Source organism: Hetaerina americana, unplaced genomic scaffold (assembly GCF_022747635.1).
Source record: "Hetaerina americana unplaced genomic scaffold, ioHetAmer1.1.p SCAF_10, whole genome shotgun sequence".
NCBI lineage: Eukaryota > Metazoa > Arthropoda > Insecta > Odonata > Calopterygidae > Hetaerina > Hetaerina americana.
The window spans coordinates 43,657,007-43,676,469 of NW_027286070.1; the positions used below are offsets into that span (position 1 = coordinate 43,657,007).

Genomic DNA, 19,463 nt, shown 5'->3' on the forward strand with positions numbered 1-19,463 from the left:
GATGTCCGGCCGAGTGCTTTGGCCAGTTAAGCTATTGAGGCGGTCCCGTTCAAGGCGAATGAATTTTACACCCTGAAATTGTTGCATTAAAATGCATATTAGCGAATAACTCCGAAATTTATACCCGAATTTGTACCCGAAAAATTTCATTTCAAGCAACCATCTGAAACTTAAGGTTAAATTTCTAGAATTCGAGCCATAGAAAAATACATACTTGTAATTGAGAAGTTAATTGGAATCATGTGGAATGTTACTGTGCTCCATAGAACTAATACTAGTCATACTTCAAGACTGAGTAGCACATGAGAACCCTCTCACACTTTGTGAAAATAATACCTTGGACTAACTCGCCACAACTCAGCTCACATGGAATCACCAACGATTTCGGTTTTTGGCCGGCTGGTGAGTAGGAAATGGTTAAGGATTGCGTGATCTTGGCGCTTGCCGCATACGCTTGGAAAATGTTCCGTATAGCTCGATGGGGAGTTATTTTCATTTACTCAGGTACCATGATTTGAGAGACGATGGATTCTTGTCAAGAACAACTGCTGTGTAAGACAGGAATTAGTTGTCGAGAGCGCGACGCAGTGGTTCGGTGCGAAGTGTGAGATGCAGGATTTCCTTGATGCAATGCTGAGCCGTAGGCAAACCTATCAAAATAAACTAAAGAAACGAATCATGCCAAAAAAATAAGTTTAGTGCACAAGAAGTACGCTATGAGATATTGCTATGATGAAAATCAGATGACAACATTTTCTTCCAAAGTTAAACCAATTAACAATTTTTTTAAATGTAGTCAACATCATGAATGTGTACTCTCAATTGCTAATGCGGGTAGTAAAGTGTTTTGGAAAGAAAATGCCGTCATAATTGGCGAATCAAGGCAAGCTAGTTAGTTCTCTAGATACATCAAATGTGAATAAAAATCGTTAATTTTCTCTTTAAAAATTACAAAAATGCTATGAAAAGACCTGACACGATTTTTCGTTCAATTAAATGGTCTTAAGGTGGAGTCAACAGCAATTCAAGTTAATTGCACTGCGAGGCTTTAAATACGATATTTGGCTCTGAATGATTGGGCAAAAGTTTTAATTGAGAATGTTCTCCTTGCGAGAGCCGTGGAAACAGACCGTTCTTATTTGGGTTTTGGGAAGAGAGTTTAATGTTCCCTTGCTAATGCAGCTATGGAGTGGAATCAGGGTTCAAATCCCAGTTTTAGTGATGATGGACCCTCATAACGAGTAACATCTTTAAAGTTCCCTGGATATTTAATTCAGACTATAATTTCTTTTGAAGGGAAAACAAAATTGCGAAATGCAATGAAATATTTGCCCGGAACGTCGTTTACATCCCCAAAAGCCTTCGTTGATCCAACAAAAGGTTAACATTTTTACGCAATCTGCGGTACGGTTCATTTTATGCGAAGAAAAAGTGTCGGTCAACCCAAATACTTATACGTATTTGTCCTATGAATCGCCGCGCATGAAAATTTACCAAAGAAACCACCTAGACGTCTCTTAACAATTATCTGAAGAGCAGCAAAGTGATCGGAGGCGCTAGGACGCAGATTTTCTTTAGTAAACTGAATGCTGTGGAATCAGGCCCGCCACTTCTAGTGTAAGCACACGGAAGCTCGGCGAAGCACCTCCGCTCGGAATGAGAAACTCGCTTCTTCCCCGCGCCTCACTTCCGATAAGTATGAACGGCCAAAGGAAGAAAATTCGTGTGTTCGTCTGCGTCTGTGCCGTATCGGTGGAGATATGCTCATGAGCAGTGGTCGCAAGCCAATATTCCGCTTACAAATTTCAAAGAAGCAACGGCAAAAGTTGCACCGATTAACGTTACATTAAACAATATTTAAAAATGTTATTATAATTAAAAAAATATATAATTACCACTTTCTATTGATCATTTTTGTGGAACTTTTACGACAGTTATTTTATAGATGTTTGCACCTTTTAAAAAAATACATGTTAGTTAGTGGTCCACGGGTTTCAAGATTTTGAATTTAGTGGTCCGTGAGATCCGGAGAGCGTCAAATTTTGACAGTCGCTATGCGAGCGTTGATTTTACTAGCGATTGAAGCTCCTCGACGAGGAGAATTATGCCGTCGTCATGGCTTATCATCATGAAATCTTATGATTCAGGTGATAAGTATTTCAGCAACGCTTAAAAAATCGAGATTATTGGAGAAAATACACCCAGTAAATGACGGTATCTAGCTGTAAATGCAGACAGAATACGTTGTTTTTTAAATCCTAATCCGACAGTTCATCAGAAATCGCAATTACTATTGCGTTGAAGTTGGAATTGAGATGAAATAAAAATAGAGAAATAATTCCTTTGATCGTTTATTTAAGACAGACGCCAGAAAACGAAGAAGATAGTATCGAAGAGGGTGATAACGAAATTAAACCAGTAGACAACAGTGATTCGGCAACCCCTCCTACGGCAATTATTTTCCGAATATCGCTAAATTTCAATACCCTTGTCATAAAAGAGGACAGTGGAACAAGAAGAGCCTTACGTCACAAAAAAGTATTGAAAGGGTTCATTATTTTTTTTAAAATTATATTATATAATATTGTTATAAATTTTATTTATCATTAATTATTTTTTGAGCATGGTGAATATTACATTAATATTCCCCCAAATATTATAGAAGAGAAAACGTAACTTTCGCTAAAATATCGCAGATTTCAGCGCCCATCTGAATCATGCAATCACGAAGCTCAATTAAAGTCATACGTCCCTAAACACACATTTAATTATTGGCACACACACACTCACATTAAAATTTACACATCAGGAGTAGGAGGGGCTAGTTCCTTCCTCGTGTCACCAACGGTTTCTCAGGAAGTTCTGGTACCCGCAAAATCACGCAACTTGGGTGAGGGTCCCCTGAGGTGTCATCCTGAATCGAACCAAGATCCTCCGATCATCAGCCCAGCAGTCAACCTACTGGACTATCACGTCCCCCTCTTTAGGTATATGACCCAACGAATCTTTAATTGAAAAGGTTTTTAGGCGACATCCGGAAATATTTCAAAAATGTATCCTCGTCGGTAAAGAAAACCCTTCAACGGTCTAACAAACTCACTTTGGAAAAAATGACATCTTAAAGATATATGTGTTACAATTAATTTCTCTAATTTTATTAGCATAATCTCCCCTACCTTCGTACGATGGGGATAATAATACATTTTCAACATCACTGCTAAAGAGACGTCTTTCCAATTTATGGAAGAGCTTCAATCTGTAAGTTTACCCTCGCTCCGTGAGTGATTCCCAGCCTAGCGGCTCTAATATTCTAGATACGTCACTAAATAATATAATAACGATATTTATCATAACAATGTTTTACAAATCTAGCTCATCTACACTTCATGCGATCCGAATCGGTAATTAATTCAACTGCGTGGGGATCCCATATACTTGCAGCATATAATAATGCTATCTTGAAAAGACTACGTGCGAGTAGAGAACAACACTAAATCGCCAGTGCCCTTAATCGATGAAATCATATTCATTTTACAATTTCCAAACTTCACGGATAAATGGTTATCCGAAGTGAAAAATCATGATTTTAGGTACATGTCAAGATTGTAATAATCAACCAATCAATCCTTAGGACCTTTTTCCTCACTAATTATACATGATCCGTATACGAAGCGAGACATTAGGATACGAACTATGTTAGCAAAAGAAACATTTACAAGAAGAGGATTGATGACGGGTACACTACGCAAAGATATCAAGAAAAAAATAATAAAGACTTCAATAGGCATTGAGTGTAAACCTGGACTTTCAGATAGGAAGAAATAAATAAATAAAATAGATGAGAGTAGATTGTAAGCTTTTGAGATATTTGTGAGGCGAAGAATAGGGAAAATACATTTGACAGAGAGGAAGGCCGCTTTATTCATAAGGTAAACTGCGCACGCGATGAAAACATATGGCTAATGAAACTCAATTAATACTTGTTGCAGTTTCACTAGCTGGAAACCTGGGATTTGAGAAAAGCCCAGGTTTCCGGCCTAGCCATTTTAACATTTTCTACCTTTGCGATTGTCATCTGGAAAAAGAGAAAATTTGCGAAATGATCACTGCGAGTCAGTGTAAAGTATGTAGTGATATGAGGGGCTGGAGATGCCTCCACTACTAGCGCTTTTTGCTCTCAAAAGCTGTTTCATGTCTCGTGAATTAAAGTTCCAGGTGATTTTATTGGTCCTTCAATTTATAAAATGAAAACAATGAAAAATAGATAAAACTCTCAATGGATAGCTTCCATGAACCGGCGATTTGTATTCCACATAATTGATCGCTTTTCAAAGGACGCGCAAAATACGACCGCTCTCCAACTACTCACGTAAGAGCGCTCAATTCCCACCACAATAAGGGGTAGCAATAATCCGATTTCGACCTTGGACATTGATCATTCTTCCCTCGTCGTCCGACTGTGTTTTACAGTCTGCGTTTTCTGAGGGATCTAGGACAGGATCGGGAAACCTCAGCGTCGCGAGAACGATAAAATACCGTGTCGTCGACTTTCCGCAGGACGTAAAAGAATCTATTCATTGTAACGTCTCAAGAAATCGCACCGATTTGTGTAGATGGGCGACAGCGATATTTTCCGCATGCATAAAAGCCGTCTCAATAGCGTCTCTCTCTATCTCTCTCCTTAGCAGCAGGAGCAGCCGATCCGTCCGTGAGTGATGGCGCCCCACCGCCCCTCTGCCGGCGTCCCCTGCATCGGCCCCGCCACCGCCCTCTTCCACCGAGGCCCCATCCGCTTCATCGGAGTTGTGGCTCTCCTCTCCGGGATTGCGTCACACGTGACGTCAGGCGCGTTGTCCCAATCGCCTCCACGTCCCCGCGTCGCCCACTTGTCGCCGCCCCCGGCCCCCGAGCAGGCGACGCTGCAGACGCCGCCGGGGCGACAGGACGAGGACCCGAGTGGGGAGCAGCCGCCGTCGCCGGAGAGCTCGGCGGGGGTCCCGATGGCGGGGAACGAGACTGACGAGGGGGCGGCCGAGGGCAGGAGGCCTCCGCCCATACTCTCCGAGTCCATCCTGGACATGATAGACACGGACCAAGTGGACAGGGTGCTGGCGAAGAAGAGGAAGGAGGAAGAAGAGGAGAGGAGGCGAGCGCAGGGGGTCGAGGTCAAGCCTCACGGCAGGGGGTCGGCAGGGAGGGGAGCGGGGGTGCACAGGAGGGGCTCGAACGGGAGAGATGAGAGGGTCTCGGATGAAGGTGGCGGGGGCAGAGGCGGGAGGAAGGGTAAGGGTGACCAACGAAAGCTTCAGCGGGGTAAGAGACCCGCCGGGGGCAAAAAGTCTGGCCGCAAGGGTGGATCTGACAATCGACATCGGGTTTCTCTCTCGCGGCTGTCGAAGTGGTTGGACATATCCCCTCTAGCATCCTACCCAGTCCCAGAGTCTCCCATTCCACTTTCCCCAGAGCCAATGCCCCCTGTAAGGGATGGAACTCGGGAAAAAATCCTTAAGTCCAGCAAGGATGCCCTCCTGGTCACAAGGAGGGAATACTTAAGGAGGGACTGGTGTCGAACAGAACCCTTAGTCCAGAGGATCAAGGTTGATGGTTGTCTCACCAGGTCAATGGTAAATGGTTTTTGCTACGGTCAGTGCAACTCTTTTTATATTCCCAGAAGTCCAAGTGAACTACCATCTTCCAATACCAGCCTATCAATGTCAAATGGCTTTGCCTTCATCAGAAATAAACTGAGCCCTTTGTCTGCTATCCCAATCCTCTATACTCAAGCCTTTATGTCGTGCGCTTTTTGCAAGCCGAAAGAGGTGACTTGGGTAACAATATCTTTGCGGTGCCCAGCAATCAAACCTGCTCAGATAACATTGAAAAGGAGGGTGGAACGAATTAAGCAGTGCAAGTGTATTTCTGAGGTGCTTAATTAATTGACAGCTCTGTGGAATAAGCAGTTCATCAGTGGCCATAAAAATAACTCAAGGAAATAGTCCCACAAAATATTTATGACATGGGTGAGAAAATAAATAAAAGTTTCCCATCTTAATTAGTTAACTCTGTACACTGGTGATAATTGTCATTTGGCAAAATAGGATGTTTTATAGTAAATTAACTTCCAAACTTAAAGAAATAACCGTTTGTGGATAACACTTACTTAGTTTCCAGAGAGGAACGATTTTTGCCGGCAAAACAGAAGCAATGGTTGACCTAGAGATAGAAACTATATGGGACATCCAACATGAAGACAACCAAAAGTAAAAGGAACATATGATTGCTGAAGATCAAAGGGAAATGTTTCCATTAAGCATTTTTAAGGTCGAAAATCAAAGGGAGAAAAATGTTTAAAGGCTTTCCCAATGTGTGAAGTGTACATTTCTGCTTAATTCCAAACTAACTTGGCTATTATGAAATAAAAACTGATTTATTTTTATCCTTTCCTTAAATACCAAGGGTCAGCAGAAGATTCCTATAATATAATATAACATAGCTGGTTCAGAGTCCATGATAACTAGTTTTATAATCCAATCAACCCCAAATCAATAAAAGTATAAAATTGCCTCACTTTGGAATACATTAAGTAACAATATCACACATACATAAGACAAAGTCTTTACTGATTCCTGGTTAAATGTTATAATTCCAACAATTACCAGCTAGACAATCATTCCAAGAAAAGGCCACCAGGGACTTTGATGGCATTCACATGTACTGGAATATGTTGATGAATTTGTGTTTGGAGAATGCCATAAATGAAACTATCTGATTTTACTGGGATTTGAGCCCAGGAAATCAAATTCTCATTGTCTTTTGGATGAGGGTGTCTTCGTTAAGTAGCTGGCTAACCCATTTGACTGGCAATTATGATATCCACTTTCAAAGGCAAGTCAAGTCAAATCACTTTTCAATAATGAATTCCCAATCATTGATAAATCAGATGGATATTTATCAAGAAGTGACCAACATATTGAAATTCAATTATGTTTTGATCAGAACAGAGCAATGAAAACTGTGACAGAAATCTAATTTTCCAGCTTGAAATGAAATAACTCATTTTCAATAATCAATACACATAATTCCTAATTATGCTAAACTTAAACTCTTGATGATGTCACTTTCAATCATTAAATAAGAGGTGAGTAGGCCAGATCTTTCAATCTTACTCTATTCCTATTTACTCTATTCCTATTCTTGTGTATTGATGAAATCCAAACTCTTCCAACCCAAAATCCAAACAAAGCTGATGATCTAAAAATTTGACCGAGTCTTTTGCTACATAAAACCCAAATATACTTAAAGAATTAGCTTTTGACGACATGCCTAATCATAAAATAGTACAAAAATGCATACTATGCATTACACAGCTTGATATTGACATTAACTACTTTCATGTGGGATGAAGCTTCCAAAAAAAGGATAGGGGCTCTTAAATGATGATCTAAATGATGGTCTTCATTAATAAAATTTGTTGTCTCAGGCGTAACTTTGTGGAATTTGCATAACATATTGAAATGTAATGAAATAATTGACTTTGTAATTCCACACACTTTTCACACATTCCACACACAAAAGTGTGTGGAATTACAAAGTCAATTATTTCATTACATTTCAATATGTCTTCATTAATCATGAGGCAAAAAATGATTTGATGATTAACAAGAGTAAAAAATGAAAGATTCATGGTATTTTTCTTAGGGGGTCCACAGATCTTAAAACTTTTTCCAGCTATCCACTACCAAAACAGAACAAGGGAAATATGCAAGAAGGAAAAAGCTTATTCTTTTTAATTTTTTGCTAAACATAAATATCTAAATCATTACATAATGAACTGGAACTTGATTGATTTAAAGAGGTATATGCACTCAGCAATATACTGAGAAGGCATTGAGTTAAACAATACATATTGACTCCTCTACTACTGATATCTATGTTCAATACAGGAAGTAAATGTAATAACATGCAATTTCTACTTTTTTGTCATCAAATATATGAAATACAGATAAAATACTTAAAATATCTTATAGTCATTTATTTTTAATCATAAACAATATTTGCAAACATTCTGATGAAAAACTTTACCTTCAATAACATATGCTTGTCGCATAAAAATGCTTTTTACAACAGCTGGAATGTATATTATGTACTAGACAGCAAATAACATGTTAAATTATTGTATGCCAGAAAAAAAGTTCCAAAAATTGGGTTTTAAAGTAACAGTTCAGGTAAATTAACTGAGATCAAAACTGAAATTATTCTCCCCAAAAATAAAAACATCAAAATAATATTACACCAGGAAAACTTTTGAATATGGTGCTCTGTTAACCTAATCTTTTCCAATGACTATCAAGAGAAAATTATCACAGTAAAATGCCTGAAATGAAGACGATATCCTGATACAGAAGCTTTTTGTGATTATTTCAAGATTAACATCATCACTATTTGGCAATTTTTTCCCAATAAATAAAAATCATTCTTATAATTTATATCAATAACTAATAAATTTTTTTAAAAAGCAGTAAACTTAATGTTAAAATTATTAACTTCATTAAGTTACTAACAGGCCAAATATCATGTAATTGCAAACACTAATACGCACAGAAAGAACTTCACAGAGAACAAATAGTATTGTCTCCAGGATTTGACAGGAGATTTCGGTGTTCATTTTTTGCTTATGCTTTTGTTTACATACATTTCGACCATTTTATATTTTCTATCCTCCATTAATTGAAGGCAGTGATTTACAGCATGTTACTTGCTTTCAAAATATGCTTCCAAAACATGCTAGTTTGCTAACTATGTTTTGGGAATTTTTACTTATCTTTACTTCAATGCACTAACACTTTCTAACGTGCTTCCATAAGAATGACAATAATTTCATTTGATGACTCTCATTGCCTTTTGATTTTTCCCCCCACAAAACAACACCTTAGCATATTTGAATAAATGTATTCTCAGAATATTATCTGACATTCAAAAGATGATGGCATGATTATTTTGTTGGTGATTCATCACTGAAGTTCCCATTAGCATTTTCTAATGAAGTGAAGCCCTCTTTTCCACAACGACAATAAATACTTGTACTTGCCCCCTCCCAACAAACTGACTAGAAATTTCCACCTTACATTTCAACATTAGCACACCATATATTGTAATTACAATCCCACAACCAACAGTATACTGCGTATCACATTTGTGGCACACAGTGACCACACACACACACACACAAGAGCAAGTAGTTTTTGTAATGCCTTGCTCCTAAATACAACCTAGCAACAGAAAGTGTTATTTAACTCAGAAAGCTTGAGATTTGATCTCATCCACTGAATGATCCATGCAAGGCATGGCTACATATTACATCTCTGCTGCTCAATGATTCAAATTAAAGAGTTCGAGTGAAGCTAATCAAAGGTACATTCCATTTAAGAGGTAATCAGCATCATGGGCATATGGTGACTTTCCACCTCCTCTACGGAGCCTCCTCTTGATCACACGTATCCTCCATGCCATTAGAGCAATCATTATGGCAGTGATACCCATTCCTAAAATATCAAAAGATATCATAAAAAAAATCATATTGTACACTGTACAGCTTGAAAAAATCATTGTCGAACGAGAACATCTAATCAGGTGCCCTTTCAGAGACAGCAGAAATAATCAATAGAAATAAGATGATGATGATATCATTCAGAAAAAGTAAATCAATTCTGTTTTATAAATATAATATGACAAATTCTACTGGTCGATGTATTCACAGGATGACACCTTTATGATCCTCCAATCGCCTTGCTGTTGCTAGTTAGAGTCTCAAGATGACAGCATTTGAACAACATATTAAATTTCTGATTCAGCAAAAAATTACACTGAAGACCAAGCTTCTGGTTTAAAACATTTGGTCATTTCCCACAACAGGAAATTGTGATAATCTAACATTTGAGCTATGCGGCTCAACAATTTTCCCTGGTCACATAAGTGGCAATTTACCCAAGGCATAGCCAATTTTGGCTCAGAAAAAGGCCGTTTAAACCATCATCCTTTTTACCAGAACAAACAGCTAACCGCAGAATTTAGGCTACTTTTTAAGCTGTAAATTTCTGTATTTTTCTGACTGAACTGTGTCACAACCACAGATGGAGTAACTCTCTCTAAAGGTCGAGGGCTTCCTTCCAAAATCTCTCATGTTCACCATGTGCATTTAATCTTGACATGTTTTTCTAACATTTAAAAAACAATGAAATAATGATTAACTATTGTAAAAAATGAGTATTTCTAGATTCAGTATAAAAATAACTATGATGAAGCAAGGTCTGGGTTTTTTAGCGTGGCCTGTGTTACCCTACTGCCGGCCACAGTGGTGGTGGGGTAAAGTCGTCATCTGTCAATCCAAGGATCACGGGTTCAATTCCTGCCTGGGTGGAATTTTACTCCACCTACGGCTTGGGTATTTGTAATTGTGTCCATTGTAATCACTGTTAATAGTCCAATGTAAGGGGTCAAAAAGTGCTGTTTTTGGACTACGGCCTAATAAATACAACAACTTTTCTGTTTTTCTTTAAATTCTATCAAGCACTTTTCTTTACTTTCATATAAACAATTGAATGTTTCTACTGGGCAGCGAAATCAAATTTAATAATTTAAAATATGTAATAAGAGCATTGAGGACTTAGTAGATGTTAACCAGGGCCACTTGGAAACTTAGGTAAAATCAAACTTTTACATAAATTGGGCAATGAAAAGTCAAAATTATACTGCATTGATATTTCAATGTATTTTGCACAAACTCATATGCATAATTTTGGCATTTGCTATTCCAATTTGATGGATGCCCATTCCAAACTTAGCAAGATTGATTTCTGATGACAAAGTTTTCTAATTACACTCAGTCATTTACCAAATGAAAATTCATCATTGTGGATTAGGAGAAGGCTTAACTGCCAGAACTAACAGAAATTCAAATCAATAGTATAAGTATATGATGCCATTGATCTTTGAAGAGATAAAAGGTATTCTCATTTAGAATAATTCACATATGTATATATTGTGCCTTCAAGTCAAATAACTGGAATAGTTATGCGACATACCAAGAGTCAAAGAGAGAACTGCTCCTTTAGGCCGGCTGGATTCTCCATCAGGGACATCGGAATTATCCTCCCCATTTGCTGGTGGATTTTCATGCTTAAGGCTCATATGTACTGGGTTCTGATGCTGGATACTGGGTGGCTTGACAGCTGAAATGAAGTACATCCATTACATACTATGAATAATTCCATTGAGATCAAACTAAATGTAGACCAACAACCCCTCCCCAGTTTGTATTCCCTAATATTTGTTGTGGATACAAACTTCTATTTACTGCTAAAAAAAATTCCAATTACTTAAATATTAATAACTATTTCGCGCTGTAGTCTGTATTAATTAACTATTGGCTTGATGGTCATTAGGCAAGCCAAGGAACTAATAACTTGATGGAGATTTTTATAGGTAGATTATGATGCACGAATTGATCAGTAATCAAACATTAATGGCTGCTGGTGAAACTATGGTTGAAAATTCCACGCACTCTAAAAGAAGTTCAGTGTGCCTAAGAGAGGTTCTATTGAAGAAGATAAAGGTCATGTAAAATTGAGGCATTAGATGCGTGAAAATTGTTTTATTACTTGGTGAAGAGAAATAGGAGATATAAATCAAAATGGCACAGTAGCTTACTGCTACAAATGTTTCATATACACTAAGGGTCTGTATATAGTTCAAAATTCAGGTTTATGTTCAAATTCAATGATTCAAAATTTGTGATCAGACTTTTTCCTTTGAAGCACAGCCAGATGCAACAAATTTGATCAATACACATACTCTATTCAGGAGTTAAGCTTGAGTTTTGAAAACACATTAGTGCAAGTGACTCACTGATACCTCCATCCCTCTGCGAATTTAAAATTTCTCTGCCTTGCAGTTGTTGGTAAACTTTGAGAGAAGTTTGGAGATTTGGAATATAAACAACACATATTTGATCCAGGTGGTTGCCACTGGCAAGAAAGAGTTTTCAAATTGCAACAAAGGTAGCATATCATAATATGGCATTTTTTAATAAATATGAATTTACACTTGATCCCACATTTTTCTAAGTAAAAATTCTAATTCTCATTCTGCAAAAATGTAGCTGGTCATCAATAAATAATATTCAAGTAATTTTAAAGAGTTTCATTCTTGATAAGTTAAAATCCCATGAAGAGAGAAAATCCTATGAGATATTCTAAAATAAATATTTACTGTCAATTACTTCTAAGTAATGAGCAATCCCATAAATTCAGAGTGCTCAAAGAGAGTCAAACAAGGTTCGAACAAAAGGGTGCTATGAACCAATCAAAAAGTTTAAAATGAAGTTCTCTTTACTACGTATTATTTAAGATCTACATCACATTTTAAATTCAACTGTCAAAATTCACACATAGAAAACTTCAGCCTGGACATACCAGTTTTAAATAACCTCTAAACTTACTCCAGTTGCATATATTTTTTCTTGAAAAGGAATCAATATCTACATTGACACGATGGCATTTAAAAAAAATTGCTGAAAAATGAATTGCCCTAAATTTTCATCCTGGGATTTGTAAGATTCGCATTCCATTATTCTACAAATGACTATTGGCAAGAACTTTTATGCATATAGCAATATGCTAATAAGGTGGAAATTTTCACTCCCTTCAGGTACTAGTTGGGAATAGTTTATCTTTCTTTTCTTGAAATTTCACCAGTGAGTACCAGTATGTAACATCATTAGGCCACAGATCGATATAAGTCTCACTTGGAGTCTTCTCATTAGCATTTTTTTAAATATCCAAAAACATAAACTGATTCCAGTATTGTGTATGTCTTAAACCATGAAATACTACCTAAACAACAGTTTCTTCCAATCCACTTACATTCTTTTCACTAAACTCTCTTCCAATTTAAAGTTGTTCCAGTTAAACACTACACCTTTCTCTTTCGTTAGCATTTCGGCTTTACATTCTGAAACCCATTGCATTTCATTCAGAGACCTCAATGAAGTTACTCACTATTCTGGGACTTGTGTCAACTTTTCTACTAACATGTCTAATTCTAAGCTGTAAATATATTTCAAAACAGAACTTGAATACTTTTACAGAAAAGGTACCAGTTTACAGAATACTTTGGTGGGTAAATAGTAAGAATGTTGACAGTCAAGCGGCTAAAATATATTATCCACCAAAAATGCCAATGATGGGGATTATTTTTAAACGATGTAACCTGCTGCTGAACTACCTGCATCTAAAAATAAGAATCCTGCAAACTATGTATAATGACTCACACTAGATGACAGCTCATGTGAAAATTACATTTTTTCAATGAACTGAACTATTAATTTACATTTACACTATCATTTAGAAGCCTAATTTTCCTAGAGTTAATCAGTTAACAAGAAAACAATTGAGATATTACATTTTACCCTCTTACAAACTGCAATCTATTTGGAAAAAGTAAAGATAACTAAATGAACACCTTAAAAATGTGACTCTGATAAGCAAAGAAATAGAATAAAGAACCTCACCATCATGTTTAGATGTGGTTTTGCCCTTCTTATGCTGAGCCTTTTCGCTTCCATCAGTCTCTACTTCTTCAGGGACACTCTCCAAGGTTTCCTCCTCCTCTTCTCCATCCCCATCACCACCCTCCTTTTGCACAGGCTCACTCTTTTGTTTCACGTGCTGTGCTGGGGGAGCTTCATGATGTGCACCAAATGATTTTTGCTGTACCAAGTGAAAGAGATTACTTGTATTGATGAAGCATGTGCATTCTAAATAATCCACTACAAGCCGAATATTGATTTTCTCAAGGGCCTCCAATAGAAAATGATTACATACTGTGCTAGAACTGCTTCCACAGGCAAAGGTAGCAGTAGATGTGATCTCAGAGATGCACGTAAAAGGGAGACCTCCATTATATAGAATTCGTTTAGTTATTTAGAATAGTCTTTCAATTATTCTCTATAAAGTTAAGGATATACACAATGTTCATGAGTTATAAATGAGATATATTCATGAGATGGCATATATTAATGACGGATTTGTGAAAATTCAGATCCATGATTATCAATGTGTAATACCAGAAAAACAGGTAAAAATCATTGTCGCTATCACTAAACTGTCTTCAAAGGTTTATACATAAAGACACTGAGCATGAGTGACCTTATACATTTTAGCACTGGATTAACATAAGCATAAAGATGCTGTGCTAACAAACTTCTTATGCTGTTGGGTGGATCTTTCAAATTCATGAAACAAAGTAGTTTCTGAATTATTAATTAAATTATAACAATGCATAATTTAATAATATATTACACATTAATATTATGCAGACAGTCGAATATTCAACGTCAGGTTATCTAACCTTTGGGGTGGATTATCATTTGGTCTCAGCCCACACAACTGCCATTCTTATTGATCCAGTGAATTTGGGATCCACACTCATTAGCTCACCTCTGGAGTGTGAACTGGGGCAGGTGGCTCAATTCTCTGGTAATTGCTCCCTCTGCGTGATGATGAACTGGAGGAGTGGTGACCTCCTGGGGGTCCGTCCTCATAGAAGTAATCAGGTGGAATGGGGACGCTGGCAGGATGCCCATCACTGCTCACTGATTGCATTGATGGGGGATAGTCACCATGGGCTGAATTGGGATGCCCCTGGATGGACGATGCTGATGTGCCATGTTTCCTGGCTATTTCTTCCCTAGGGTCTTTCACGGGCTCACTCATTTGCCTGGCGTCACCACTGGATGCTGTTGACATACCAATTGCATTAGCATTTGTCCAAGTACAGCAATTAACTTGGTTTGTTTTCAAAAAAAGTACAATTGAGTCTCAAAAAGTTTATAATTCTAATTGGAAAAACAGTGGGTACAACAAATACATAGAACTATGCCCTTGACTAAACAGTCTCATGCTGACTTACATGAATTTTGCAGTACTTCTACATATAGAGTGAGTTTGAAATCTGATAATTAGGTTGAGCTCTGTATTATGACAAACTTATAAAAAAAAATTTTTTGGAAAGGTGGCCCATATTCAAAACCAGAAATGGTTGTAGGTCCACATTTACAAATCATCTGAATAAATGGGAAATCCAAGGCAAGAGATCTTATTTTAACAGTTTTAGGTCCGAATAAAATTGACTGAAATTTCTAACGCCTTGGCTGAATTGTGACTGATGAGATCCAAAATTTTACTTTTCTTGCCAGTTTTTTGCCTTGTCTACAAAGGGGAAAACTCATAAATCTTTTTGCTATATTAATCACATTTTCAAGCATTATCACCACAGACACCACAATTTACAAGAATTATGCTATAAAAAATGACAGAAATCAAGAAAATGTCTCAAAACAATAGCATAATGCCATAGTCAGTCTTATGGTGTATTCATTGCTCTTGTTCATCTAATTTCACTTCAAAATTATTAGTCTGATTATATGATAAAGCCATTATTATTACTTTATAATATGCCAGGTTTTCCTTTTTCATTATTAATAGCCATTAGACAAACAAATCTGAAAATGCACTAAACTGACAGTATTCTGTAATACAAAGAGCTTCACTATTAGGGCACATTTTATATGCAGTTCTATGAATATTTTTATTTCTTGCTCTATGGAAGTACTTTAAATAGTCAGCACACTAAAGGTATATCTACATAATAGAAAACCTGACGTTTATCATAAATTGACTTGAAAACAATGAATCATAAAACTATTTGTACAGTCAAATTAATATGATCAACAATTTTTTGCCTAAAAATCAACAAGTACTCCTTTCGAACTGCTTTATCTGGCAGGAAGGTAAAAAGCACGAAAGGGTGCATACGATTTGAGTTACTTCCTTGAATCTATCATATTTCATTATTAATATTTACCAATTTAAAATTTTCAGATAACTTACGATTTCCCAATTTGATTCATTCAACAGGTAACCTCAGAAATTATGTCCTGCCGGGTGTTAGCCCAATTGCCATTATAGGCCTTCAAATAAATGCACTATCACACAAAATTTGAAATCTCTAATGAATTATTCTTTCTAACAAGAGATCATTCCAAGATTTTGAAGTCAAATGTGAGGGTAGTTTGAGAGGTTCTCGGAATCACCACCAGAGATCAGAACTAGCACAATGAGTTTCCCATATATTAATAGGTAATCCTTTTAGAGTATACACGTAACATGTCAGTGCTCAGGGAAGAGGTCTGTGGTGCAGATGCCTCTTTGTTGTTATTCCCGTGCAGTGATTTGTGAAGATAGAACATTGAGATTCGATATATGATTAAATACTTCATAAAGAAAGGTATGAAAGCAAAGGAAATTCATGCAGACTTCCAGGACACTCAGGAGGACTCTGCTCCTTCATATTCAATTGCTGCCAAGTGGACAAAAGAGTTTATGTTTGGTTGGGACAGCTTAGCTAATGATCTGCGTAGTGGTCGGCCAAAATGTGCCACTTCCCCATAAATTATTGCAAAAGTGCATAAAATGGTCATGGAGGATCGCCGACTGAAAGTACGTGAAATCGCTGAAGCTGTAGGAATGTCATCTGAAGATGCATTTCACATTTTAACAGTGGAACTGGATATGAGAAAGTTATTTCGGAGATGAGTGCCGTGACTCTTGATGCAGGATGACAGAGGCATCAGAATGGAAACTTCCTCACAATAATCGACTCGTTTTAAGAGCAACCAACAAGATTTTCTGTACCAGTTTGGGAACACAGATGAAATTTGGGTCCACTACTATATACCAGAGACTAAACAACAGTCAAAGCAAAGAAAACATGTTGATTTACCACCACCAAAGGAAGCAGAGGCTATTAGTTTGGTCAGAAAGGTGATGGCTTCAGTTTCCTACGAAGTGAAAGGGATTATGTTGAAAGATTATCTTCTCACTGGTCAAATAATTACTGGATAATACTATGCTACCCTCCTCCACCAACTACAGCAAAAGATATAAAAAAAGGCCAGGTTTGGTAAGGAAGAAAGTCATCTTTCATCAAGACAATGCATGCCCTCACAGGTGTTTGTACCATGGCAGAAATACATGAACTACGATACCAATTTTTGCCACACCTGATTTGGCTCCATCAGATTACCATCTCTCTCCCAAATCAAAACTTTCCTCGGTGGACAGAGATTCTCTTCAAACTAAGAACTAACAGCCAAAGTAGATGGGTATTTTGCAAGCCAGAAGGAATTTAATTTTCAAGATGGGATCAAGACATTGGAACATTGCTGAACCAAGCGCATAAGTGTACAGGGAGATTACATGGAAAAATAAAAAAATTTCACAGATTTCTTTCTCTTCCATTTCATTCCGAGAACTTTTCAAATGACCCTGGTATAATTCAAAGTCTTACATTTCTCTGGTTTTACAAGATATGAGAATTGGCATTGATATCTATTAAAAAATTGAATATTATAGATTAACAGAAAAACTGTGTGGAATGGCTGACTGTTCAGAAATCTCTTAGTTTTGCATCTCCTCTTTGGGGCAAATGACTAATTCTACTTAGAATCCCACCTCTAATTGAATAAGCATTCTTAATTCGGGGACAAGTGTAGTGCTGGATGTGCAAATCAATCTTTTGTTGAAGGAATTGGTAGATGTTTCTTCAGTGTAAAATTCATTTGATGAGGAGAAAAAATACGAAACTACAAAATAACAATGCTAATGATGAGAGTAATTTCAAAATTCCTGGCTCTCTCTTAGAAAATTCATTATTTTTATTAAAGTTTGAGGCCAATAAATATGACAGGCTCTTTGTGGGAAAAATTATAAAAGTTTGTAATAAAAATAGGTTCCATTTACAGTGCCTTTGTAAAAAAAAACTATGGTCAAAGAGATTTATTTCATGTTTCCTGATGTTGCTGATGAGTACATAGTCTAATTTAAAGGTTAAACTAAAAGAAATATTAACTCTGGACGAAATTTATTTGGTATTTAAGAATAACACACATTTATTCTAACTTTGTCATCTCTAAAACTATAATGCTAAATTACTGAATTACAGTTCACATCTATCAATGCACTGACAATATTTTTCGACTTCCTTTTCCACTTCAATGGTTCACCAAAATAAAACAGAAACATTAAAAGCATTTTGCCATGTTTTAACTTAATGTCAATCTAATTAAATGATTACTCTTCATAAAAGAACATTCACATAAATATCTGTTCCCATCGCCATGAAAGTGACTACTCGGAACTAAAACAAATATATTACGTACATCAGAATTCATCTCACTGTGTGAGGCATGTTTAGATGATGTTATTGAATATTTTTTGAAGTTCAAAATAAAGTAATTGCACTTATTTTTTCATGTTGTTTTGAAACGTTTGGAGATATTTAACTTTCATGGATGACATAACTGTCATGATTATTGGCAAATATGACGGTGCATAAGTAATGATTACATATTTAAAAAAAGTCTGAAATTGCCTCACATCATGATATTCGTCAACACTTTTAGAACACCCCATATGATAAAAATAATGAATGACTTAAAGATAAATATACAGGTATATTCACCATTATCAAAGAAAAAAATTGCACAACCAAAATATCAAAACAAAACTATTCCACATAAAAAGTCTCCCAATCTCCTCTTAACTATGAAACTTGAATTTATATTTTCCCAAGCAATTCAAAAAAATCAAAACTAAATTAAAAAAAAACAAAGTATGATTCACCTTACTGTTTTGGAAATTTGCTGTGTTAAAAATTCTCACAAGAACAGTATACTTAATTTCATTGTGCTTCTCAGGAAAATTATTTTTAAAAAAGGACAAAAATGAAAATGCAAAGATGGACTCCAGGTTTATCCCTCTCATTTTTTAAATTGGGACAGTAAAAATCAATATCTACTGGATAAGGTAAGACACAAAGACAAATTATTTCAGGTGCATTTTTGGAATGCAATTGTGATATAAGACTAAAAGGAAAAAAATATAATCCCAAACAAAAAATTAACTCCAAAACAAGTTTGCTGTAAGGAGTCAGTCGAGAACAACATAAGCAATCATAAGTGTTACATAAATGCAATAAAAATAGGTTATGGAAAAAATAGTCCAAACAAAAATTTTCATAGTATTTACATACATTTTTATTTTTTCCTTTCTCATACACCCCTAAAACCAATAATCCCTATGCTAATAAAACCTTATTTTATAATCACCTAAATAACACCTTATAACACAGATTCTCACCTATTTTTTGATGCAATAAAGGCCAATTTGGTTGAACAGGCTGCCTGTATGGGGTGCTGAAGTAATTCTCATTGCTTCCAATATAGTTTTTGCTGTCTGCATTGGTGTATGAATTGTAGTCACCCTGGTTGCCATCTCCATAAGGATTGCTTTACAATTTTATAGAGGGAACAAAAAGTTTGAAATTAGATCAAATCTATTACAAAA

At 36.4% G+C, this 19,463-nt stretch overlaps 1 protein-coding gene across 2 annotated transcripts in view; it reads right to left on the reverse strand.

Moving 5' to 3' along the window:
- Nucleotides 1–8,017: 8,017 nt before the first annotated feature.
- LOC139700082 (uncharacterized) overlaps nucleotides 8,018–19,463 on the reverse strand; it is a 92,792-nt gene continuing 81,346 nt past the window's right edge. For both annotated transcript variants that reach the window (XM_071598582.1, XM_071598581.1), the window contains exons 9-13: nucleotides 19,257–19,405; nucleotides 14,496–14,794; nucleotides 13,568–13,766; nucleotides 11,082–11,228; nucleotides 8,018–9,542 (exon numbers count right to left, since the gene is read on the reverse strand). In XM_071598582.1, coding sequence (XP_071454683.1) covers nucleotides 9,406–9,542; nucleotides 11,082–11,228; nucleotides 13,568–13,766; nucleotides 14,496–14,794; nucleotides 19,257–19,405 — 931 coding nt within the window. In that variant the 3' untranslated portion in view covers nucleotides 8,018–9,405. The remainder of the gene's footprint in view (nucleotides 9,543–11,081; nucleotides 11,229–13,567; nucleotides 13,767–14,495; nucleotides 14,795–19,256; nucleotides 19,406–19,463) is intronic.